Source organism: Ipomoea nil, unplaced genomic scaffold, assembly GCF_001879475.1.
Source record: "Ipomoea nil cultivar Tokyo-kokei standard unplaced genomic scaffold, Asagao_1.1 scaffold0188, whole genome shotgun sequence".
Taxonomy (NCBI): domain Eukaryota; kingdom Viridiplantae; phylum Streptophyta; class Magnoliopsida; order Solanales; family Convolvulaceae; genus Ipomoea; species Ipomoea nil.
Window position 1 is genome coordinate 2,784,784 of NW_017616616.1, and position 25,830 is coordinate 2,810,613.

General features: G+C 45.2%; 4 protein-coding genes across 7 annotated transcripts; all 4 read left to right on the top strand.

Annotated features, from left to right (window-relative positions):
* Positions 1-232: 232 nt before the first annotated feature.
* LOC109182909 (cardiolipin synthase (CMP-forming), mitochondrial-like) lies at positions 233-2,239 on the top strand. The gene is made up of 3 exons (XM_019333165.1): positions 233-427; positions 1,481-1,566; positions 1,700-2,239. The coding sequence occupies exons 1-3, from the start codon at positions 260-262 to the stop codon at positions 1,818-1,820; spliced, it is 375 nt and encodes a 124-aa protein (XP_019188710.1). The 5' UTR covers positions 233-259; the 3' UTR covers positions 1,821-2,239.
* LOC109182889 (microfibrillar-associated protein 1-like) lies at positions 1,271-25,347 on the top strand. Of its 4 annotated transcripts, none has more exons than XM_019333135.1 (3): positions 1,271-1,344; positions 21,744-22,987; positions 24,587-25,347. In XM_019333135.1, the coding sequence occupies exons 2-3, from the start codon at positions 21,807-21,809 to the stop codon at positions 24,696-24,698; spliced, it is 1,293 nt and encodes a 430-aa protein (XP_019188680.1). In that variant the 5' UTR covers positions 1,271-1,344; positions 21,744-21,806; the 3' UTR covers positions 24,699-25,347. The 4 variants fall into 4 exon arrangements, with proteins under 4 accessions (XP_019188680.1, XP_019188689.1, XP_019188672.1 ...); XM_019333144.1 differs by having other exon boundaries at positions 1,285-1,329; XM_019333127.1 differs by lacking the exon at positions 1,271-1,344 and adding an exon at positions 20,854-21,019.
* LOC109182870 (protein ACCELERATED CELL DEATH 6-like) lies at positions 2,982-5,396 on the top strand. Its single transcript, XM_019333105.1, has 3 exons — positions 2,982-3,781; positions 3,872-5,019; positions 5,315-5,396. Exons 1-2 carry the CDS (start codon positions 3,040-3,042, stop codon positions 5,005-5,007), a joined length of 1,878 nt encoding a protein of 625 aa, XP_019188650.1. The 5' UTR covers positions 2,982-3,039; the 3' UTR covers positions 5,008-5,019; positions 5,315-5,396.
* On the top strand, positions 5,036-7,314 carry LOC109182881 (ankyrin repeat-containing protein NPR4-like). The gene is made up of 2 exons (XM_019333117.1): positions 5,036-5,899; positions 5,983-7,314. Exons 1-2 carry the CDS (start codon positions 5,305-5,307, stop codon positions 7,209-7,211), a joined length of 1,824 nt encoding a protein of 607 aa, XP_019188662.1. The 5' UTR covers positions 5,036-5,304; the 3' UTR covers positions 7,212-7,314.
* Positions 25,348-25,830: the final 483 nt, after the last annotated feature.

Consider the following 25,830-nt stretch of genomic DNA (forward strand, 5'->3'; position numbering starts at 1 on the left):
GAGTAGTAAAATAATTAAAAATTTAATTTTTGATTAATTAAGAAACAACTCAAAACTTTTCAAAAATTTCAATTTATGAAGAATTGATAAAAATAAGCTCTACATCAGATAATACTCGCGCAATGTCATCAAGAATATAGGAAAATCTGTAAAAAATAAAAAATTTAGACGAACAAAGTTTTATGATTTGTACATTGAAACAACATATATGAAAAGTCAGTATGTGGCATGAAAAATCCCTTTTAGTTCATGGTTTGAAATGACAAAGTCCGGATGTGACATGAAAACTCAGTTTTGGCTCTCTTCGTCTCTCACTCCCCGTCCCAGCAAATCGCAATCCAGCCAACAGCTGCGCCATTTCTTTGCGGAGTGCGCTGTCAGTGCCTCCGTGTCACACGCCCTCCATCGCCGGCAGCCAGAATACCAGGTTTATTGAGTTTGTAGTCACTGCCTGTATTTGCTTTGTTTCTTTTCATTGATTTCCAGAATTCCAGTCCCCCACCCACTTGTTTACCCCCCCCCCCCCCTCCTCTCTCTCTCTATTCCTTCAATTTTACTGGCTGACTGATATACATTCCAGTAGTCCTAGTTTCGTGAATATAATGAATTGTTTTTGTGTGATGGATTAACTTTGACAGGAGCATAAAATTGTGATACTTCATAGTTCATACTGTATTAATATGTTTTTGCTTTGAATACAAAAATTGTGATAATTCTGAGAAGGAAGGGTGCCAGTATTTGAGATATTTGGGTGAATCTTAGGCTGATTCGATATTTAAATATATCAGCTTACTAACTAATTAAATAATTTAAATTATATAGTATTATTTTGCACTCCATCCAAAGAATGGGGCAGGGAATCCCTGTCCCCAGAAAATTTCAGTGGGGACGGGGTAATTCCCAATCTCCGCTAGGGAATGGGGCGGGGAATGGTGATTGAATTTGGGGATGGGGACCTATTCCCATCCCTGTCCCGTTGCCATCCCTACTTTTAGCGACCTAGGCCAGCCGCTTCAACCAGCACCACCACCAAGTTATCCGTTGCCACCCCCACACCAGCATTAGCCGATGGACCGGCATAACAACACCTCCGCCAAACTGCCATCAAGAAGATATGCGTGGCGCTTCGCTTCTCCTATTTGTCTGGCTCTCCATAGGTCAGCCTTGCCCTTTTCATCCATTTCCCCTAAAATTTCCCTCTCAAAACCCTTATATATCACCAATAATCTAACTGGTAACAAAGAAGTCTCAAACAATCGAAAAGCTCAGAATAGAACTAGTCTAGTTGATATCTACTATCTAGTCTGATTACTTTGTGATGTTGGAAAGGTGATAAGCATTAAAGTATTTCTAATTTTCTTATGACAGTATGAGGAATGATATATACACGAATGATAGTCCATTGTCCGTTACAAAATAGTCCTTTCCAGCATTCTATGATAGTCTGCTGATGAAGCATGAATCCAATTAAATTCTCCAGGCTGTTGCTGTGAATAACTTGGGGAAGTGGAAAACAGCTACACAGATGGCAGCCTTAACCATTCTACTCGCAAACAGAGACAGCAGGTAAACTGGTCTATTGACTGCTACATTAGCCCGATTGTCTGAAAGAGTTCCTATCTTTTTTTTCTTTCTTTTTTTTTTTTGGAAGAGGAGTTCCTATCTAATTATCCATTCTGCCCCTTTTCTCTTTTACCAGTCTCGTTGATGCTGGAGCTCTAGTGGGCTCTGGTGTAGCTTTGCTATATATTTCAGCATGGCTCGCAGTTTGGTCTCTGTTCGTGTATATGAGAAAGATATGGAAAGTACTGCTGGTATAGGGAACATCTCTGATTTGAGCTGCATCTTGGTTCAAACTTCCAACAGTCACCGGACTCAGCACAGTTCATCAAAACCATTGGACCACAAGTATGGAAACTCATACTCTCCCACTGCTTGTTGCTACATCTGGTGATTGCCCTTTGCTCAAGATTGTATTTTGCACATAATAAAGCTAATATCGAGTAGTAAGTTCAAATTTTAGAGTATTTTCCAAAAACATTAACGCAACATGTGAATTTGATTACTATCAAGCTAGTATCTAGTTCGATCAGTATCCTGAGCTGTAACGATGAATCTTCTAAACTGGATATTTAGTTTTTGCCTCTGATTGGTGTTCTTGATGAACCATGAGTTTACTACTTGTGGAGTTGTGGCATAAATAAAAACTTGAAAGAAGAGAAAGAGCTATGTTTGAACTTATGTGGTGCACAAATGGCAGATATTATATAAAAACTAATGGGTGTGTACAACATCCTTGAAGCAATCTGCAAAATAAATTATATGAAGTAGATAAGGTCCCAAACTTCTGCATGAATCCCAACATATTTGGTCTTGAGTTATCCAGGTAGAAGTAAACTGTAAACATGAAAAAGTTTGATTTTCCAATTCCTCTCCTCATATGGGACAAATAATCTTTGCTTTTTGAGTCAGACTTATGTGAAAGAGATCAGAGGTTGAATATAGGATAGATCAATTTGAAATAAATAAATTGTTACTTGTAATATTTATATATTAAATTGTGATACTCTTTAGGACATTGTTACTAATGATAAATATTGTAATATTTATAACTACTGAGTGTGAGTTCACTCTTGACAATTTGACATTGAAGTAAGAATCAAACACAAAAATGGTGTTTTCTCCCCAACATTAAACCCAAAAATGAAATTTCTCATCTTTGGTTAAAATTTAAATAGGTTTGATGGGTGGCTAATGATACCACTCCTGAGAAGAATAGAATAATAAAATAATAAAAGAAACTATAACAATAAATAGTACGAATAATTTCTAACATCTTTATTTTTGGAAAGTCTTGATCCCGTGGTCAACCCAAGTTTTGCATGCAGTTTATATTATATTATATTTTTCTCCAATAATATACGGAGTAAGTTTTAACTCCAAGTGGGAAGCTATTTCCAATAGGATATCATTATATCAATATCCAATTCAGCGTTTTTCGTTGACTGAAACTGGGTGCAGTCTGCTTCCACGAACACGATGGATACAGACATGGAATGGCGATTATACAAAGCATGCGAGCTTCGCTGCAAATTATATTACCATCCAGTACCAAATAATCTTTTTTTTTTTTTTCTCTATCAAATGGATCCTGCAGCTGCTTCACCCATTGATTATCTTCTAATGGATTCAGCTTTATACGAAGCAGTGGTGGAAGGAAACGAAGATGATGTAGATGAATCTCTTTGGTACAAGATGGAACAACATGGCGGCCGCCAGGTGACGCCAAAGGGTAACACTGTCCTTCATATCGCGGCTCTATATGGTCACTTGCATTTCGTGCAAAAGATTCTGGAAAAGCACAGTTCTTTGTTATGTGTTCCCAACAAGGAAAATGAAACTGCGCTTCACATTGCTGCAAGGGAAGGCCACAGTGGCGTCGTCTCTACGCTCATCAACTGTGCCAAAGCGCGCCCAGAACTCGAATCTGGGATAGGAGCAAGAGATATGGTGAGGATGATGGATGGCGATAAAGACACAGCTTTGCACAAGGCGGTGAGGAAAGGGCATTTGGAAGTTGTTAAATTGCTGGTGAAAGAGGATCCGGAATTTGAGTTTGGTGCCAATGTGGCAGGGGAAACCCCACTTTACCTAGCCGCAGAGCTGCAATTTCATGAGTGTTTGGTCGAAATCTTGAACAATTCCCATAGACCTGTTTTCGATGGACCTCTTGGCCGAACTGCGCTTCATGCAGCAATAATTCATAGGGGGAGCCCAAAAGGTAGAGCCTTTTAATTTGTTGCATACTTTGTGTTAATTAATCATGAAATTAATCTGATAATTGTTTGTTATATATATATATATATATTAGATTCCACAAAGTTATTGTTGGAAAAAGAAGCATCTTTGTGTGAGGTGGGTGACGATTGGGGTTGGACGCCATTGCACTACGCTGTAAGGCTACATAATGAGAAAGCTCTTTATGAGATTCTGCAAGTAAAAAGCAGTGCAGCATACATCCCAGCAGGAGGCAAAGAAGGTGAGTGGACAACTGCAGTTCATATAGCAGTAAGTGAAAACTCTGTGGTATTGTTCAAACAAATATTACAGTGTTGCCCACTCTGTTGGGAGATGGTTGATAGCAAAGGTCGAAATGCCCTTCATGAAGCAATTTTGAACAATAGCACAGACATGATCAACTTTATCTTAAATTCTCCAAAAAGGGATCACCTTGTTGATGAGAAAGACGAGGATGGCAACACTCCTCTACATCTGCTGGCTGCTTCCAACATCTGTGTGCCGCCAGAACTGATCCAACATCCTAGGTTAAGTGGCGGCATGGTTTTTAACAAACAACACTTGACTCCATTGGACATTGCATCTCAGCTGGGATCTGGTTCAGTTGGCAAGCGTGGTGACCTAACAATGAAAACAAAGAGGAACGACGAAACCAGGATGGAAATGGAAATGAGAGATCCTAAGGAAAGGTCTGTTAGTAGTGCGGGGAAGATGGCTAAGGCACACATTGTAGTGGTGGCTCTAATAGTCACAGTGACCTTTGCAGCCGGGATGACAGTGCCAGGAGGATACAATGACAATCAGGGTGAGAGGCAAGGGATGCCAATTCTATTAAGAAAATCAGCTTTCAAAGCATTTGTTGTTACTAATGCTATTGGCTTTGTGTGCTCCGTATCTTCACTGATTGGATACATCACGTTGGTTGAAGAAATTTCGAGTTTTGGGAGACCAAAAGTTGTACACAAGCTTGTTTCCTACTCGATTCTTTTGCTTGATTTATCCTTGACAGCACTGATACTTGCATTCATAACGGGGATGTTTGCAGTTTTAACAGTACATTCATCTGCTGTTGCAGTGGGAGTATGCATTGGCGTCTGCATATGTATCATTGGCATCATCAGTTTCCTCCTCTTCTCTGGGTACAATGAACACTGGTGGATTGTAAGAAAATATGAAGAAATTATTCAACTTTTCAACAAACTTGGGTAGCTTTAGAGATTGGTAATTTGGGATTAATCATTTATGGATTTTCTTTGATGTCCTTTAATTTTGTCCATCTTTGCTTCAAAAGTATATTCCTTTCTTTTCTTTTCCCTGCATATATGCTTCCCTTGACCTTGTAAATGCAGGCAAGTATATTTTAGAGTGTATGTTTGCAGACTTTTGTATATATAAGATCAGAGAATTGAAGTCCATTTGTTTAATTTGGTACGGTGCTTATTATTTTATATGTTTTCTTGAGAGCTGAGCAGCACGTACTACCAATTGAATTAAGTATTGGATTAAATGGATCCAGGTATGTATAAAGCGGCAGTGAAAGGAAACACTGAAGATTGGGTTATTGTTCAGCAAAAGGCATCTGAGTTTAAGAGCAATGTGACCCCAAAGGGAAACACTGTTTTGCACATTGCAGCCCGCTATGGTCACACCCATCTGGTGCACAAGATTTTGGAAGTATGTGATGATGCCTTGTTGTTGTTGTGTGCCCAGAACAAGAAAAACGAAACCGCCCTTCACATTGCTGCTAAAGAAGGCCACACCCATGTAGTCTCTGCGCTCATCTGCTATGCCAAAAAACGGCCAGAGCTTGAATCAGGGATTGGAGTGAGGGGGAGGCTGAGAATGAGTAACAGTGATGGCGACACCGCTTTGCACATGGCTGTGCGGGGAGGCCATCGTGTTGTGGTCAAACAGTTGGCAAAAGAGGACGATGAATTTGAATTCCCCGGCAACAAGATGGGAGAGACGCCGCTTTACCTAGCAGCCATGCTCAGCTTTCATGATTGTTTGTCAGATATGTTGAACAGTAGCAGGAAGCCTGCTTATGGGGGACCTCTTGGCCGCACGGCTCTTCACGCAGCAGTAATTTCTAAATCAACAGGTATATCATATATCAACAGTAATTTTTGCTTTAATTGTAACAGAATTAGCAGTACTAAAAAAAAATATAACTTTGATCTGCAGATTGCGTGAAAGCATTGTTAGCAAAGGAGAGTGGTTTAGGTGAGGTGGGTGATATATATGGTTGGACACCGCTACATTATGCTGCAAAATTTAGTGATGATGAGGGAATAATTGTGGGTGAGATTGTTGGGGTAAAGAGTTCCCTTGCATACCTCCCAGCACCTTGCAAAGACGGTGGTGGGTGGACAACAGCATTTCACATTGCTGCAAGTGGAGGTGGTGCTGGTGGCATTAAAGCAATGGAAGCCATATTGAAGCAGTGCCCGGACGCCTGGGAGATGGTAGATAGCAAAGGCCGAAACGTCCTCCATGAAGCCGTTGCCAATGACAGAAAAGATGTCACCGATTATATCCTCCAAAACCATCACCATCATCATCCCAATTTGGATCACCTCATTGACGAGAAAGATGATGACGGCAACACACCTCTACACTATGCTGCTGCTACTAATAATTATTATGAGCGGTGGTATGGGCTAGGGTTCTATTTGCATCCCAGAGCAGAGCTATTATTCAGGTTGGGGTTTAGTAAACTTCTCGCCACTCCATGGGAGGAGGAAAGTATGTGTAGTGTTATTAAAAATGGCAGCCGTGGTGTAGTGAACCAGCAACAAAAGAAAGCTGCTAATGCAATTATTGGTGGTATGACGAAGTCAGCTAAATCAGAAATAATAGTGGCGGCTTTGATAGCAACCGTAACCTTTGCAGCTGCTTTTACAGTGCCAGGTGGCTACGATGATGACGGTCCAGGATCAGGGATGGCAGTTCTAAGAAGAAAAGCAGGTTTTTGGGCTTTTGTTATTGCGGATACGGTTGCATTTGTATGCGCTTTTGCTGCACTATGTGGATACATACTATTGCTGCAAGCAAGCGCATTAGGGTGGTGGAGACAGATACCCATTTCTATGCTGATATATTATCACTACTCGGTGCTTATGCATAATGTGTGCGGGGCGGCCGTCGTAGTGGCGTTCGTCAGTGGGCTCTACACTGTTTTAGTACCTTCAACCACCCTCAAATCGGTTGGCGTCTGTGTTTGTATTTGTGTCTGCATCTTTTGCATCATTGGCTATACCCGCTTCTTTACCTTTATCGACCGCCTCATTACATGGATATTGCAACGGAAAAAGATCGGCGGAGAAATTGGTGTTAGATCTGAATATAGCCTAATGTTACTAAATAGAATCTATGAGAAATCTAATCTTGTAGTAGAGAAAGAAACAAGGTAGATCTCCAGCTTTGACTAGTGATAATATTATCTGATGGTAAAAAAGTGTTTATCTATTTACTTTTACTCGTCTTTTAGTTAATTAGTGCAGTGGTGTTTGGTAATGGGTTGTTAGCTGATATAAAATGATGTATAAATGCATGCTGGTAGGGAATATCCCGACCGACATAGCTTCACCACGACCAAGGAGCCTTTGTCTCTTTTTCCTTGTCTTTGCAGGCAACAGGTCGGGATCCTCGAGAAGAACCCGGTCGTATACCGACCGGGAGTTGCCCGAGCGACGGTGTCGACCACCGAGCGGTAGCCCTTTGGCGAAAGAGTTGACGAAGGACACGTGGCGGCTCTTTACATCGACAGGCAGGGCACCCGGGAGGATGACACGTGGTGGCTACGTGGAGGACATGCCGAACGGCTGGAATCTTGTCCCCGGCATAGCGGCTATAAATATCCACAGTAGCTACAGTGGAAGGGACTTTTGGACGATCGATAGGTTGTTGTTAGAGAATCCCGACCGCAGTCAGTCGGTACTCAGAGCAACCAAGTAGATTGTACTTAGGGCCTTTACCGTGATCAATAAAGATATTTACTTGCTTTGATTGGTCTCGTGTTGTTATATATCGCTTACGTAGAATTAGCAGTATCATTTTGGCGCCGTCTGTGGGGAACCGTGCAAGAAACCAACGTCTTGACGAGCACCCGATCACCATATCGACATGTATCCGTGGGCACACAACAACTTTGCTGACGACCAGGCGGATGCGGCGAGCTCCTCCGACCACTATGCTACCCAACAGCAGGGTCAGACGATGGACCTCAACCTCAACCTCTCGCCACCGCATCCGTCAAATACATACCCGGCCGCCCAGCAGCCGGTGAATTACATACAACCAGGATACCCAACACCCGGTCTGCCATACCAACAGCAGCCGATGATGTATCCCGCCCAGTATCCGTACCCGGTCCCACCTCCACCGTATGGGTACTGGCCAGGCCAACCAATGTGCTACACTTCCCCGGTCGGTTATCCACCGTATACGCCAGCTTATGCAGCTCCAGCCGCCGCCCCTCCAGTACAACCGGCCGCCCAAGTAGAGCCGCAGCGTCAGTCCGTGTCCCGGGCTCGACGCTCGGCTCATTCGCGGTTGGGGTCGGGGGTGCTGATGCGATGGAGGCACCAGCTCAGGCCGTTCAAGCGGAGGACCCTGAAGAAGTTGCCCGAGCGGTAGCTTTTGATCGTCTTCGACCAGAGATGCGCCAGCGTTTGGGACCCCAGGACCCGAACCGCGGGCAAGAAGACGTACAAATGCAGGAAGCTAGCCACGAGGCTTCATCTGGGTATAGCGGGTCGAGATCTCACCGACGGCGACGCGCTCGGGATACAGCCCAAGCCGCTCAAGCCGCCGAGCTCAACGAAACCCGAGGATTACTCTATAACCTTCAGGCGGAAGTAGCGCAGCTCAGGAGTGCGTACCCTGGAACGCCCCCGGTCAACCAATCAACCTTGCACCAGACGCCTTTCACAGCAGCGGTAATGGCCCAGCCTTACCCGCTCGACTTAAAGGTCTCTGGAGAGAAGAGTTATGACGGACGGGCAGATCCTGAGGCCCACGTGAATGATTTTTTCAGCAACATGATGCTGAAGGGCGTTTTGGACGCCGTGATGTGCAGAGCCTTTTACTCGACCCTCACCGGTCGGGCAGCAGAGTGGTTCCGTACCCTGCCACCGGGGTCGATCGACAAATTTGAGACCCTGGCGATCAAATTTGTGAGGAAGTTCATCACTTCCAAAGTGGTGAGGAAGTCCTACATGTATCTCGAGAAGGCCAAGCAGCTGGAAGGGGAGAGCTTGACCGATTTCCTCATCAAATGGAAAGCGGCGGTCGGGGAGGTCGAGCCTATGGACGATGCGACCGCCACCCACATGCTTCACATATCTCTCCGGGCGGGACATTTGTATCAGGACTTCATCCTACACCCCCCGACCACTTACGAGGAGGCCCTTCGGAGGGTCACAGACTATGCCAACGCCGGCGAGGCGAATGCCGTCAAGCGTTTGCAGGAGGTCGGCTCTTCGTCCCGTAAACCGGCCGGGCGGGCGGAACATAGGTCGGGAGATGACAACCCCCGATCCCGCACCAGGCCTGGAGAATTTACGGCCTTGAACCGGTCCGCAGCGGAGGCCATGCAATACGCCCAGTCCTGCAATCTCATCAAGCTCCCCCATCCCGATCGAGACGGCCCTGACAAGAGTAAGCACTGTGCTTACCATCGATGTGCTGGGCATGACACGGAGGAGTGTACCCACTTGCGCCAATTTTTGGAAGATCTGCTTAACAAGGGAAAATTGGACAAGTGTGTGGGGAAGAGAGAGGAAAACAAAAGGAACACCGATCGGAGGGATCATAGACGTTCCCATCACCGCTCTGATCGATCTGGGCAAGACAGAAGGGATGATCGTCATGATGACCGACGGGACCCCGACCCTCCGTCCGGTAGCCGCCCGTCGTCCGGAAAGCCAACCATCCACGTCATTTTCGGTGGGCTGGAAGATGCTTCCCGACCGCGGGCTAATTGCCCGGTCGCAATAGTAGATTCCCGCGGAACTGGGAAGAGGCAGAAGATGGAACCCATAACCTTCACCCTTGAGGACCAACCTACCAGCAGCGATCACGGAATGGAGGCGCTCGTGGTCACGATTGACGTTAAGGGGAAAGACGTCCAGAGGGTTATGGTTGACACGGGCAGCAGTGTGAACGTCCTATACTTGGACGTGTTTGAAAAGCTTGGCCTCGACAGGAAGGAGCTGACTCCGGTCGGTGTACCACTGTCAGGGTTTACCGGGGCTCTTATCTACCCCGAGGGAAAAGTAACGCTCCCGGTCGAGATCGGCACGCCTCCAAAGTCGATCCAAACGGAGCTGGAATTTGTTGTGGTCAACCTCCATTGCGTCCACAACATTATCTTGGGCCGACCCGCCATTATGAAGATCGGTGGGATAATTTCTATGCCCCACCTGTGCATGAAATTCCCCACCCCCAACGGGGTCGGCGTGGTCCGTGGCGATGTCCAGTCCGCCCGGAAGTGTTACACCCGAGCGGTCAATAGACGTGACTCCGGTCCATCTTCCCGGGTGAACACCATAGCCAAAGAGGAGGCTAAGGAACGGAAGGAGCAGCCTGAACCTTCCGAAGAAATTGAAGAAGTTCCCCTGTCCGAGGACCGCCCGGACAGGAAGATAAAGATCGGACGAGCCCTCACCCCCGAGATTCGAGCGGAAGTTCTGGCCGTGCTCCGGGAGTATGCCGATATCTTTGCATGGGGGCCTGAAGATATGTCCGGGATCGATCGGTCGGTCATTTGTCACAAATTGGCCGTCGATCCCGCAGCTAAGCCGGTCGTGCAGAAAACACGACACCTCTCTTCCGATCGCCGCGAGTTTGTAAGGGAAGAAGTCAAAGAGATGGCGGCGATCGAGCACATCCGTCCGGTGGTCTATCCTGAGTGGGTGGCAAATATCATTCTTGTTCCTAAGCCCCCAGCATGGAGGATGTGCATCGACTTCACGGACCTCAACAAAGCATGTCCGCTCGACCCGTATCCTCTACCGAGCATTCATCAGATGGTCGACGAGACGGCCGGGGCCGAGTTAATGAGCTTCATGGATGCCTTTAAGGGATACCATCAGATTATGATGCACCATGAAGACGAGAGCAAGACAGCCTTCGTGACACCGGATGGGCTGTATTGTTACCGAGTGATGCCGTTCGGCCTCCGAAATGCAGGAGCGACCTACCAAAGGATGGTCAACATGCTCTTTGCCGATCTACTGGGCCGAACGATGAAAGCTTACATCGACGACATGCTGGTCAAGAGTCGGGACCGATCCGATCACACTCGGAACCTTCGGGAGTGCTTCCAGATCATGAGGAAGTACCAGTTGCAACTGAACCTGACCAAGTGCACATTCGCGGTTCAGACCGGCAAGTTCCTCGGCTATATGATGACCAAGAGAGGAATCGAGCCTAACCCGGCCAAAGTAAAAGCGATTCTGGACATGCAGCCACCTTCCACCGTTCGGGAAGTCCAGCAATTGACCGGTCGGTTGGCAGCCCTCAGCCGGTTCCTCTCCAAGCTAGCCGAGCGCGCTTTACCTTTCTTTAAGGTATTGCGGAAGGTTAATGGATTCGTCTGGGACGAAGAATGCCGAGCGGCTTTTGACGAGCTGAAGGAGTATCTCATGTCACCAATCGTGCTCTCAAAGCCCGAGTTCGGAGAAGAGCTAGACGTGTACCTCGCCGTGTCCGATCGCGCAGTAAGCGCAGTGTTGTGCCGAACCGATCCGGAAGGGGTCCAGCGACTGGTGTACTATGTAAGCCACGCGCTACATGGTCCCGAGCTCCGGTACTCCCGGCTAGAGAAGGTCGTCTATGCCTTATACATTGCCGCGAAGAAGTTGGCTCCCTACTTTCAAGGTCGAGCAATTCGCGTGTTGACCGATCAGCCGATCGGGCCAGTCCTCCGAACTGCTTCATCATCAGGCCGCCTAGTCAAATGGGCGTTAATGTTGACCCAGTACGCGATCGAATACCGACCAAGACCGGCTATTAAAGGTCAGGCTCTTGCGGACTTCTTGGTTGAGTGCACCGCCCGGGATACCCGGCCTCCTGAGGTTGCGGATCCCGAGGCTGAGTGGTGGTCGCTGGCTACAGATGGGTCAAGTAGCAAAAAAGGGGCAGGAGGAGGAGTGGTGGTCACGAGCCCGGAAGGATTCAAGGTCTATTTTGCTCTTATGTACCAGTTCCACCCGACCAACAACGAAGCCGAGTACGAAGCATTCGTTAATGGCTTGCAGTGCGCTCGGGATTTGGGGGCTGAATACATCCGAGCTCAGACGGACTCCGCGCTCGTGGTCGGGCAAGTTCTCGGGGATTATGAGATCAATGGAGAACGTCTGCAGCTTTACCGAGATCTTGCCATGGAGAAGCTTGCTCAGTTCCGGGGGTATACCGTCCGACACATACCCCGATTGGATAACGCCGATGCAGATATCTTATCCAAATTAGCTCAAGACGCCCCGGAACACATGTCGAAGATAGCTCGGATCTTGGTGATCCCAAGACACAGTATTCACCGTCTACCGGTCAATCCCATCCAACCGGTAGATGACAATTGGATCACCGATCTGAAGGAGTACCTCGAGCACGATCGCCTCCCAGACGACCCGCAGCGTGCTCGGAAGGCCAAGCTAAGAGCCCCAAGGTTCCAAATCTTGGACGGTCGTCTATATAGGCGATCGTATGGAGGCCCCCTCATGCGTTGCTTGACCGCATTTGAGGCTGAGTTAGTCATGAAGGAATTGCACTCGGGAATTTGCTCTTCACATCAAGGAGGCCGATCCCTGGCCCGTCGTATCATGCTGATCGGGTACTATTGGCCGTCCCTCCAGCTGGACTGTGAAAAGTTAGCTCGGGAATGTGAGACGTGCCAACTGTACGCCCGGATGCCTGGACGACCGGCAACCTTTTATCAGCCGGTCACGACCGCAATTCCTTTCGCTAGGTGGGGAGTAGACATCTTGGGCCCCTTCCCTCAGCTCTCTGGTCGGAGAAAGTTCGTGATCGTCGCCATTGATTACTTCTCCAAGTGGATAGAAGCCGAGCCCTTAGCCACGATTACCTCTCAGCAATGTGCTCGCTTCCTTTGGCGCAATGTGGTTTCCCGCTTTGGTGTGCCCGTGCATCTCATCAGCGACAACGGCCGCCAATTCGTGAGCCAATATTTCCAGAACTTCTTGGCCACGATCGGGACGACTCACGTCCGGTCGTCGGTGGCTTACCCTCAGGGAAACGGTCAAGTGGAGAACGCAAACCGGACGATTTTGGAAGGTCTGAAAAAGAAGTTACACTCGGCTGGTCGTAGTTGGGCCGATGAGTTGCCATATGTCTTATGGACTTATCGGACGACCCCGAGGGAAGCTACTTTGGAGACCCCTTTCGCCTTGGTTTATGGAGCAGAAGCCCGACTCCCGATCGAGGCTTGGATCCCGACCGATCGAGAGAGAACCTACAATGACGAGGAAAATGAACATGCCATGGCGGTAGATCTCGATGGGGTCGAAGAAAAAAGAGAGCTAGCCGCTCGGCGCATAGCCGAGTATCAGAAGCGCGTCAAGAGTTCTAAAGATGTTCGGGTCAACCCTCGTTATTTTCAGGTCGGAGACTACGTTCTACGACGAAGGGGGGCCAGTCAACCTCTAGAGGGCGGAAAGCTAGCTCAGAACTGGGAGGGGCCGTATATCATCAGTGCGATCATACGGCCGGGAACATACCGACTGGAGACGACAACTGGTCGGGTAATCGAGGGGACTTGGAATTCCGAGCACCTCGTTATGTTTAGGCATTAGGCCTTTTTTTTTTGTAATCTTTGGACGAAGAGGGGGCTTGACCTGCGTGTAGGTCCCGGTCGTCGCCTGTAATTGAATTTCTAAGTTTGTAAATATTTACTGAACCGCCTGCGAGCGGGAAGGATTAATGTATATACGATCGGTGATTGTTCGACCGTTTGCATACGGCGGCCCGATCGGTTATTTTCTATACCTTCAGTGCGTGTAGATTAATTTATCTTCAAGCTACACCGACCGGGCGAATCTATTGACCGGTCAGATGCGCTCCACATCGGCGGACATTCAAGTCACGCCATTGATCGGGGAAGCCAGGAGCTCACAGCATAATTCCCCGATTCGTCCAACTTCTGTCCACTATCGCACCCACTCGTGCCTCGAAGGCACAATAGTGTGGGGGCTGGGATATATGAAGTGCTGAGAGGCCCATATCGCTCGGTATATCCTGGCCGTGGGGCTTGTTTTTCGAAAATTCGTCAAGACCTGGAGACCGGGTAAACTCGGTCGGATAGGTCGATATTAGGACGAATCTATTTTCGAGCATTTTGACAAGGCCTGAAGATCGGATAAGCCTGATCAGGTTGGCCAGTTGGATGTCTAAATCTCGGACGCACGACCGGGCTATAAAGCCCTAAGGTTGGATGTCGAATGGATCGAGCAGTGCAAGGCCGGGCCAAAAGGCCACGAGGTCGAGCAGTAAGGGTCGGCGTTTACGCGATTAATGATAAAAATTCGAAAATAAAGAACGAGCAGTAGGAGTTCAACAAAAAAAAAAAAAAGAAGAAGTTTCATTGATATAATGGAGTGCCCGGTACAAATCGGGACCGGGCTCCCGATCAATGGTCCTTACAAAAAAGAAGAAGAAGAAAAGAAGCCTAGTCTATTTCTTCGTTTCCCGAGCTCCGGCAGCCGTATCCTTTCCGCTCGGGGCGGCCGCTGAGGTTCCACCGGGCTCAGCCGTTCTTTCCTTCGGAGCAAAGGGAGAGGGGCCGGGATCAGCTAGGTCGGGAGGAAGGGCAAATAGTACGAGCTGGAGGTCGTCGCCTTCGAGGGCCTCCCCCAACCGTTTTTGGGCCTTTTCTAGCATCTTCCTTTGGCCAGCCTTAAAGGCCCACCGACCAAAGGAGAGAATCAGGTCCTCCCCGACCTTGGTCCTCCGAGCAGCTGTAAGGAAGGCCGAGCCGATCTGGTCGTCCTTGAAGGCCGAATGGGCCAGCTCCTCCGGGCTCTCCAGGCGGGTCTTCAGCTCCTTGTTTTCGCCGATGGCCCGCTGGGCGACCTTCTCCGCAAGGGCCCGGTCTTCTTCGCTCTTCTTCAAGGCCTTCTGGACCTTCTCGAGCTCGGCTTGGAGCTCTTTAACCTCCAGAAGGCGACGGGCAGCCGTCTTCTTGTGGTGGTCGGCCTCCTCGGCCAGCATAGCCCGGCCCTGAAGAAGTTGGGCCGCTCGGGAGATCTGCAAAGGCGAAAACAGACGGGTTAGCCCGGTTGAAGGCACTTGCATAAAAGGTGAAAGATGGATAGTTAAAGAAGGCTTACCTCGGCCAGGTCATAGCCGATCCTCTCGGCTACCTGGGTCGGGGTCATCTTCCCCAGATCTTCCTTGGCCCGCCCCGCATTGCCAATTCGGGCCAAGATGGACGAGGCGTCCCTTTCTCGCCCGACCGAAGGGCTCGGGCTTCGTTGCTCACGGCGGCGTTTCATGCCGCCCACTTCCTTCACGCCCTGGTCGGGCACCTTCTCCTTTCCCCGGGCGACTTCCACCCGGGTGATCAGGACGTCGGAGGGCTCGACGATGAAGCCCTCGCCCGTCGTCACGGTCGAGGCGCTTAATGGTCGGGCCACGGGGATCTCCTTCTCCCTGGCCGGCTTCGCCTTGGCCTTCTTCTTGCCGCCAAGGGAGATCTTGGCGGGCGGGGGAAGGGGGGCCTCTTCATCACCGAAGTCTGCCATAGCTGCAAAACAAAGAGATCGTTAGTGTGATCGAGGCATAAAGATAAGTCGGGAGGGTTAGCTCGAGTTAAACCTTTCTTCGTTCGCCTCGAGGGTTTGGCGACCGTCACGCCCATCGGCACGGGCAGATACTTCTCCTGTAGCTCGTATGTGGGGGGCGGGAGTTCAGCCGCCTCGAGACTTTCAGCCGTCCGGAAGATTGTGTATTCGTGCAGCTCGCTCGAAATCCGACTGACCGTTTCCCTCAGCGCTTGCGTCTCGACCGGCACCACTTGTTTCCGAAAGTGGGTGCTCCAAGCGCGATCAACCGGGAGGATCCAGGGGTCGTATTTGAGGGAGAAGATCCTATTCTTCCACCCCCTGTTGTTCCCGGGCAGGCCTTTGATTGCGCACATATCGGCCCGGGATTGCAACATCAGGAACCCGCCTCCATAGTTGCCCGGGAGAACTTTGACCTGGTAGATGAAGTTGAACAGCTCCATCGTGCAGGCGGCTTCATGTCGAGCGCATATCTGCGGAAAGCAGGCGATGATCCGGTGCGCATTAGGGCAGATCTGGGCCGGGACGACCCGGTAGTAGGCCAAGAAGGCATTCAGGAGGGGGGTGAAGGGAATGGCGATCGGGGCCATCAGGGAGTCGTAGTGCATCCCAATCCATTTGCCCCGATGCCGATCGATGACATTCCCTAACTGCCGGCTCGTGTCAAATTCTACCCGACCCACGAGCCTTTCGGCAATCCTAGCCGCCTCGCCCTTGGTTAGCTGACTCATTTGTTGTTCGACATTCTCGCTGTTCAAGAGTTCGAACTCCGCTGCGGCTGGGGCGGCTGGCCCGGCCGTGTCCTCTTCGGCCGGCTCGGGAGCAGGACTCGGGTGGTCCCCAACCACCCGGGTGGGCGTTTCCCTAACGCCTTCGGTCGGGGATCCTTGTCTCCCCGACGTGGTTCCTTCTTCTTCCTCCTCGTCGGAGCTCCCCGATCCGCTTGAGCTAGAGCTCAATGACCCGGATGAGCTGGACGACGTGTCTTGTGCGGCGGCCTGCTCGGGAGCTGGCCCCGGTCGGCTGGTAGCTTCGGGGGAGTAGGACATGATGTCCACCTCCTCGTCGCTGAGGTGCTCGACCTCCTCGTCGTAATCCGCGATCGATGCGTTTTGACTGTCAGAGTCCGTCATTTCAATCTACCTAAAGGTCGGTCGGGGTTAGTGAAGGACTTAAAGTGTCCGGGACAGTTAGTTGACCTAGCAGCTCTACCTAACATGGAAGTGTAAAGAAAGGAGAAGGGCTAGAAGCTTACCGAGTGAAGAAACTTGGAAGTGGATTTGAGTTTTTGCTTTGCTTGGTCGGATTGCCGATCTGCTGCTCGGGACTCTCTGAGGGTACCGATTGCTTCAGAAGATTGAGGAAAGTTCAAATGAGGGCCTCAAGGGCCTATTTATAGGAGGGCATTTAGGCGGGAAAGTTGTCCACTTGCGCGACACGACCAGCGCTGATTCCGAGGCAACGGTTGCAGTCGCCGAGGCCGGCAGTGGCCGACACGTGGCGAAGAAGGGAATGACAGCTGGCCGGTCGGTTTAGCGGCCGGCGGTTGGGTTTCTTCATCCCGGCCCATTTTTTCCCGGACGATCAAAAAGGCCCGGGCTGGGGGGCTCTTGGTAGGGAATATCCCGACCGACATAGCTTCACCACGACCAAGGAGCCTTTGTCTCTTTTTCCTTGTCTTTGCAGGCAACAGGTCGGGATCCTCGAGAAGAACCCGGTCGTATACCGACCGGGAGTTGCCCGAGCGACGGTGTCGACCACCGAGCGGTAGCCCTTTGGCGAAAGAGCTGACGAAGGACACGTGGCGGCTCTTTACATCGACAGGCAGGGCACCCGGGAGGATGACACGTGGTGGCTACGTGGAGGACATGCCGAACGGCTGGAATCTTGTCCCCGGCATAGCGGCTATAAATACCCACAGTAGCTACAGTGGAAGGGACTTTTGGACGATCGATAGGTTGTTGTTAGAGAATCCCGACCGCAGTCAGTCGGTACTCAGAGCAACCAAGTAGATTGTACTTAGGGCCTTTACCGTGATCAATAAAGATATTTACTTGCTTTGATTGGTCTCGTGTTGTTATATATCGCTTACGTAGAATTAGCAGTATCACATGCATAAATATATTGTGTTATTTATTTAATACTTACAAGTATTTTTTTAAATAACTGATGTAGCATTCATTGATTGGACAAATTAGATCAGTCATGAACGTGTAGCTAAGCTATTTGAAGTTGTAATTGGTGAGGTGACGGTACGGTGGAGTTGACCTATCTAGCCATTATGATCGGGAAATGTACTGATCCAAAGGTTTGTATGTCTACGGACGGAGCTACCGGTAAGTATATTGATATGGCGATTCGTAAGTAAATTGGTACGTATGACACTTTTTGAGCTATATTTTATCCCCTACTACACCGCATTTTGTGCATATTTCGGTGTGCGTAATTGATTGTAGCAAAAATGAGTAATGGTGAGTGTACAAGTGTGAAATGTCGTCCCCAGGGGATTGGGGGATATGACACGCAATATGCAATCATAAGAAACTAGACACTAGCATAAGGAAACCAACAAGAAGCTAAGCAAATCATAACAACACGAACACATATTAACAAGAGATAAACACGAAATAAAGAAATAGGACTCAAGCTAAGGAGCATTATCATCTAGATACGTCAACAACCTATGGGATTAGCTAGGGAGAACAAATAACCAAGGAATCAAGTGGGGATGCATTTAGGTATTATAGTCTACGAATCACTCTCCTAATTAATAAACAAATATTAGAACAAGGAATTGCCACACTCTCGTGATGTGTCAATTCCAAGTCCATCAAGCACTCAAAGCATCTAAAGCCCCCAATTTCCCCTACTTTCATAGGAGCAAATCGGGTTTATGCAAGAAGTGGCTCGAATTCATCACCAAACTCTTGTTGAGGCAATGAATCCTCCAAATATGTGCCAATGAATGTGTGTACATAAAACATTAACAAGATATAAACACAACATCCTCATAAACACATGAACCCTAGGTTAGGATTCTACCAACTATACAATAATCACAAACTAAGCATTAAGATAGATAATACAACCCCAACTCAAGTCCATAAACTAACTACACATGATTTAATAGCATAAAGAACACAACAACATAAGTGTAAAGCATAAACATTGCAAAGGAAAATAGATAACGGAAAGAAAACTTCTCTAAATAAATTGATGGTAAATCTTGGAATCCAAGTGTTGAATCCTTGATTACAAGCTTCAAATATGTTAAAGAACTTAAATTTAAGCCTAATATAACCTAAAAATATGAAAGGAAGTGAAAGAAAAAGATTATGGTTCGAACATAGGTCAAAATCATGGAGAAATGAGTGAAAACTAAGTTAAATAGGAGCAGAGACGGGCTGGAAAATTGCAGATCTGGGAGGTCTCGACGCGTCGAGCATTTAAAGGGTGAAAAATGGGACTTTTTGGCAAGGCTCGACGCGTCGAGAGCCTCTCTGCAACGGAACTTCGGTTTGTAGGTTGATTTTGATCCATACCACAGTAAAGCTGCTGTGAAGCTTTCTCCAAAAGTGCTTCTAATCATGTCCAAATACTTTCACTTTAGTTCAAAATCCTTCAAAACACTAAAATGCACTCATCATTAGTCCTAATTCATATCTCAGTAATCTATGACAATCCATACCACATTAATTGGAAAATTCCTGAGGGAGAGGCCATCAATTAATGAAATTATGGCTAAGTTCAAGAAGATGTTCGCGATTGGTGGTGCAGCTCACATTAGAGTGCTAGGGTGGTGTAATTTGTGTAGTGAAGTGGTCGACGGTGAGACGGATGAGAGCGTCCGGAGTGGAAGAGAGGCCGGTAGAGGTCAGGGATAGTGTAGAGGCGGTGGTCGATCGCGAGGCGGATGAGGGAGTAATCCGCAACGTATGTTTTAGCAGATGTGAGAAGGAGTGGTAGAATAACTAAGAATTGAATTTTTGATTAATTAAGAAACAACTCAAAACTTTTCAAAAATTCCAATTTAAGAGGAATTGATCAAAATAAGCTCCACGTCTACTCGTGCAATGTCATCAGGAATATAGGAAAATCTGAAAAAATGAAAAAATTTAAACGAACTGTTAGAATATGTGGCTCAATTCCATAATTAATGGTGTATATTTTGCTCAGCATAATTCACCGTGGAACGCAGCACGTCACTTGTACATGTACTCCACGTCTTCTCCGACTTTGGTGCTTCTCCGCATGCATGCCACATCTTTAGTTCTTTCCTAATGTATAAATAGCTAGCTTAACTTTCTAATTCAATGCATCAATTCTTACATCAATTCATATATTCATTCCTTTGTTTTCCTCTTACGTAGCATATATATATATTATATTCATTCTTTCTATTCTTTTATGTTATAATATATATATTTCCCTTATTCCTAATTCTTTTGTCATTATTTATATTTTCCCTATTATTTAATTTCTATAATTCTCAATTTTCGATTCTTCGCTTCCGCATTATTCCGCTATATTCCTAACACGAACAAATTTTGTGATTTGTGTGACATGAAAAAATGATTTTAGTTCATTGCATGAAATGACAAAGGTCAAAACGTGACATGAAAAATCAATTTTGGTTCATAGTGCGGAATGAGACATTGAAAAAAAGAAAGAAAGAGAATAAGGTTCAAATTAGCCGCCGAACGTAACTTGAAAATGCAATTAGGCCACTGAACGAAAAAAATGTACAATTAAGCCACTGAACACTCTAAATGTATGCAATTTCACCTGATAGCAGATTACCATCAATTTTAGCAGGTTACTTGCTTACGTGGCAGTTGAGTTGGCATTTTTAATATTTTTAATAAACTTTTTTAAAAAATTAAAAAAATAAAATGACGGGCGGCGTCTAATTTATTTTGTTTTTTTTTTTTCATTTTTTCTATTTTTTAAATTTATTATTAAAATTTATTTAAAAATTATTAAAAATACCAACTCAGCTGCTATTAAAATTTATTAAAAATTATTTAAAAATGATTAAAAATACCAACTCAACTGCCACATAAGCCATTAATATGCTAAAATTAATGGTAACCTGTTATCTGATAAAATTACATATATTTGAAGTGTTCAATAACCTAATTACACGCTTTTGGAGTGTCCAGTGAACTAATTATATATATATATATTTTTTTAATTCAGTGGTCTAATTATATTTTCATGTTACTTTTGTGTATAACCTTATGCCAACAAAAAATTACAGTATAAAGTAAAAACTAGACCACCTCTCTTGGCTCTCTTCGTCTCTCACTCCCCGTCCCAGCAAATCGCAATCCAGCCAACAGCTGCGCCATTTCTTTGCGGAGTGCGCTGTCAGTGCCTCTGTGTCACACGCCCTCCGTCGCCGGCAGCCAGAATACCAGGTTTATTGAGTTTGTAGTCACTGCCTGTATTTGCTTTGTTTATTTTAATTGATTTTTACTGGCTGAGTTATATACATTTCCAGTAGTCCTAGTTCGTGAATATAAAGAATTGTTTTTGTGTGATGGATTAACTTTGACAGGAGCATAAAATTGTGATACTTCATAGTTCTTACTGTATTAATATGTTTTTGCTTTGAATACAAAAATTGTGATAATTCTGGGAAGGAAGGGTGCCAGTATTTGAGATATTTGGGTGAATCTTAGGCTGATTCGATATTTAAATATATCAGCTTACTAACTAATTAAATAATTTAAATTATATAGTATTATTTTGCACTCCATCCAAAGAATGGGGCAGGGAATCCCTGTCCCCAGAAAATTTCAGCGGGGACGGGGTAATTCCCAATCTCCGCTAGGGAACGGGGCGGGGAATGGTGATTGAATTTGGGGATGGGACCTATTCCCATCACTGTCCCGTTGCCATCCCTACTTCAACCAGCACCACCACCAAGCTACCCGTTGCCACCCCCACAGTTTATGTTAATTTGAGTTATTAAATTCTTCTGCTTCAATGTATACCTTATTACCTTTGGATATGGATTACTTCTGATGGGATCATGCTTTAAAGGAAATTTTCTGGCACTGGTTACTATATTTTCTCTGATTATATTTGCATGCTCTGTTCTTATTATTTGATACATCTCCTTTTTCTTTTTCCTTTCAGGTTTTGGATTTGCATTTGAATAGTTAAAGTACCAATTGAGCCTTTTAAACTTATTAGCTAGAGATGTCTGTTACAGCAGGTGTGAGTGATACTGTAATTGCAGTTAGGGAGAAGCTTAGGGGTAAAATTGGGCAGACAAAAGTGAAAAGATATTGGCCTGGTAAAGCTCCTGAATGGGCAGATGAAGCTGAAGAAGATGGGGATATTAGGACAACCAGAGCAGCTGCCCTGGAAAAGGCCTTTCCTAGCCAGGATGGGTCAGATGTTGGAAGAAGGGATGATCCCAGGTTGCGTCGGTTGGCAGAGAGTAGGATAGATAATCGTGAGGAAGTGAGGGCTGATCACAGACGCATCCGTCAAGCTGAAATTGTCTCAACCATCGAAGAGGAAAACAAACGACTGGAAAGGATAGACGAGGAGGAGGAGGATGAGGATGCCCTTGACGAGAAGAGGAGGAGAATCAGAGAAAAGTTGCTCCAGAGAGAGCAAGAGGAGGCTCTCCCGGCAGAAGAGGAAGAGGAGGCAGAAGAGGAGGAGGAAGAAGAATCAGAATATGAGACTGAATCAGAAGAAGAGACCACTGGGATAGCAATGGTGAAGCCTGTGTTTGTCACCAAGTCTGAGAGGGATACCATAGCTGAGCGTGAGAGGCTTGAGGCTGAAGAACAAGCACTTGAAGAGTTGATGAAGAAGAGATTAGAAGAGAGGAAAGTTGAGACAAAGCAACTTGTAGTTGAGAAGATTCGAGAGGAAGAAGAGATTCAGAAGAATTTGGATACAGAGGCTAATATTGCTGACGTAGATACTGATGATGAGATGAATGAGGCAGAGGAATATGAAGCTTGGAAGGCCAGAGAAATTGCCAGGATCAAGAGGGAGAGAGAAGATAGAGATGCAATTCTGAAGGAGAAGGAAGAAATAGAGAAGTTGAGGAACATGACTGAAGAAGAGAGAAAGGAATGGGAGAGGAGAAACCCCAAAACTGGTTCAGCATCCAAGCAAAAGTGGAAGTTCATGCAGAAATACTACCACAAGGGTGCATTCTTCCAGTCAAATGCTGATGAAAGGGCTGGAACTGCTGAGGCAGATAATATTTACAGTCGTGATTTCTCTGCACCAACTGGAGAAGATAAGTTGGATAAGACCATATTGCCCAAAGTCATGCAGGTCAAGCACTTTGGTCGTAGTGGAAGGACGAAATGGACACACCTTGTCAATGAAGACACAACTGATTGGAACAACCCGTAAGTATTTTTCTTTGTTTTTATTTATTTATTTGTTTTTATGTTTAATGTTTTTTAGATGCCTGTTTAGTGTTTACTTATAAAGATTTATGCAGTAGACCAAGTAGATTTTTGGATCAACACATAATCATATCTTCTATATTTCAAGGTTTTCTGTTATTTTCACCCGTATTAATTCTTAAATTATAATTATAGCTTGGCATAAAAATGTAATTTTGTTAGTGATACATAAAATTGTTATTGGACTACATTGTAAAAGTAACATTTGCAATTTGTACAGTGACCATTAAATCATTAATTGCAGCTAAAAGCACTATAGAACTCATTTTCTATTTTTCTTAAAGAGTCAAAATGTAGTCGTTCTACCAAAATAATTGATTAAGTGACTATGCATGTTGCGATAACTGATTATCAATGCTGCTGATTGTAGTATTTCCTCTTCAATTAATGAATGTCTTTGATGTTATTGATTGCTTTCTGGGCATTTTGCCATGCTTGTTATTATTGATTTATTGAGAACTAACTGTTATTTGATTGGGGGTGGGGGTGGGGGCAATGTATTATTATTCCTATTGCTCAACTCCAAAACATAGTATCTTTAGGCCTTTCCTTTAATGACATCATTATTTGTCTGAACCAAATGTGGGATTAACAGTCCAGTACCCTCCAATCCCATCTTTTATCCAATCTTAATCTCACTCAACCCCAGGCTCACAATTCCACCATGTATATTGTTTTGAACCAATTGACCCCCTGATGCTTATCGTAATAACCAATTCTGCTATTTACTGTAGATCCTTAAGGTGCTTGTAACTGAAAGAACATAAATATGGGTCCATGGTTCATGGTAGCATGATGGATTTAACATTACAGAGGTCTCAATATTGACATATCTATAACTTACCTCAACTAGCTTCAGTAGCTTGGGAAAGTTTATGTTGAGCTTGGTTACAAGCTAGAGAATATTGTTGTAGGATGAAAAGATCTTGAATACAGAACTACAAATTTTTTGAATAAAGCAAAATTTTCCTTCTAAATGTGTTCCCACATAGGAGGTGTTGAGCATATAGCCATTAATGTGCAATCCAACTATTAGCTTAGGCTTTTAATTGAGATGGAGCACATGCTTCAATTACACGTGAGGGGGTGTGTTGAGCATATAGCCATTAATGTGAAATCCAACTATTAGCTTAGGCTTTTAGTTGAGATGGAACACATGCTTCAATTGGAGGAATGCATTCTTTTCCATTTTCATTTTCCATCCGGTTAAATTCACTGAACCATGAAATAAGTGGGAATCTATCTTTTGCTTTAAGTCTCCCTTCCTTGTGGCTTCTGAGTAATTGCTTGTGCATATACTCTAAAGTGTGCAGTGTCTAAGTTTTTTTGTCTTCTTTACTTTTAAAACTCTAAACAAGTTTAAAATGAAATGTTGTTTTAAGAGATTTTGTCCCGTGCGACGGTCGGCTCCATTATACATCTTTAGAGATTCTGTTCCATTTAACAGTTCCCATTTACATTTAGATCGTGACTCATCAGAGCATATTTTTTAGTAACATTATTTTAATATATCTAACATGAAATTGCGGCATGGTGCAGGTGGACATACAATGATACTCTTCGGGCAAAGTATAATGCAAAAATGGCTGCTGTAAACGCACCTATTGCAAAGCCCAAGGGAAAGAAGCTGAAGGATTGGGAAACTCGATGAGTTCTCACTGTTTTATGCAGTAACAGGACTTCCGGAAACAGAACCTGAAGAAATGGGATATTCAACAAGTTTTCAATGATCACATAGAAGAAACTGTCAAGGAAGTGGAATGTGATATTTTACTTGATGTTGATATGTAGGCTGCTAAATCTTATTCATTTACTAACTACTAAGGTAAATCTGATATGTGGCTGTGATCGTCTTGCATTGCAGGGGGCGGGAACTGGCCAACTGGGTACATTCTGAAGATGAAGTACTAAAAGCACTCTGGTATGGCTAAAGCATTTTGAGAATGCTGTTGTTGGATTCAACAAGATTGTTTACTAAAACTTTTGGGGCCCTTTTGTAGTTGTAATTTGAGTTTAACGGCATGTTTATGGAATAGGCCTATTCTGTCAACATTTGCAAGGGGAATAGTTATTCCGAAGGAAGACCCTAATATTATACTATTCTTGAATTTTCAGGAATAATTTATATTTACTTAGTACTAAAAGCACTTTGTTTAAAACCTCTTATTCATTTCTCTTCAGTTTTTAGGTTAGATTAGACTTAGATTTAGATTCATTAACATATATTAAAGCTTGTAATGAAGGATTTACACTTGAATGACTTTATCTTTCATTTCAATAGATAAGCTCTATTTCCTTTATCTCTCTTTTCATTATGGTGTTTATGATTTATTCTTGTATTGTTATGCTATTTGTGCATATGAATCATGAGTAATTAGTTTAGGGCTTGGATTAGAGATGTATTATCTATTTCCTAATTTAGAGTTCTTTGAGATTATGAAGGATTTGTTCTTGTGTATTGTTAATGTTTGATTCGTAATATTTATTAGCATGTTTTTGAATGAATTTCAAATCACTCATTGCATAATTCCTATTTTCACTATGATAATAGTTTTTGATTTACTTTTCTTGCTGATATGTTTTCTAATGAGATGCTTGTTGGTTTACATTTTATGTGAGGAAATTGGGGGCAAGTTTTTCTAATATGCCCACTCACAAGGACTAATCCTGATGAGGCTAAAGAATTAAGAATATTTATCACATTTGAAAGGTCTTTCTTATACAAAATGAAAAACTAAGGTCTTTCTTATACAAAATACAAAATTATACTTCAATGTCAAAAG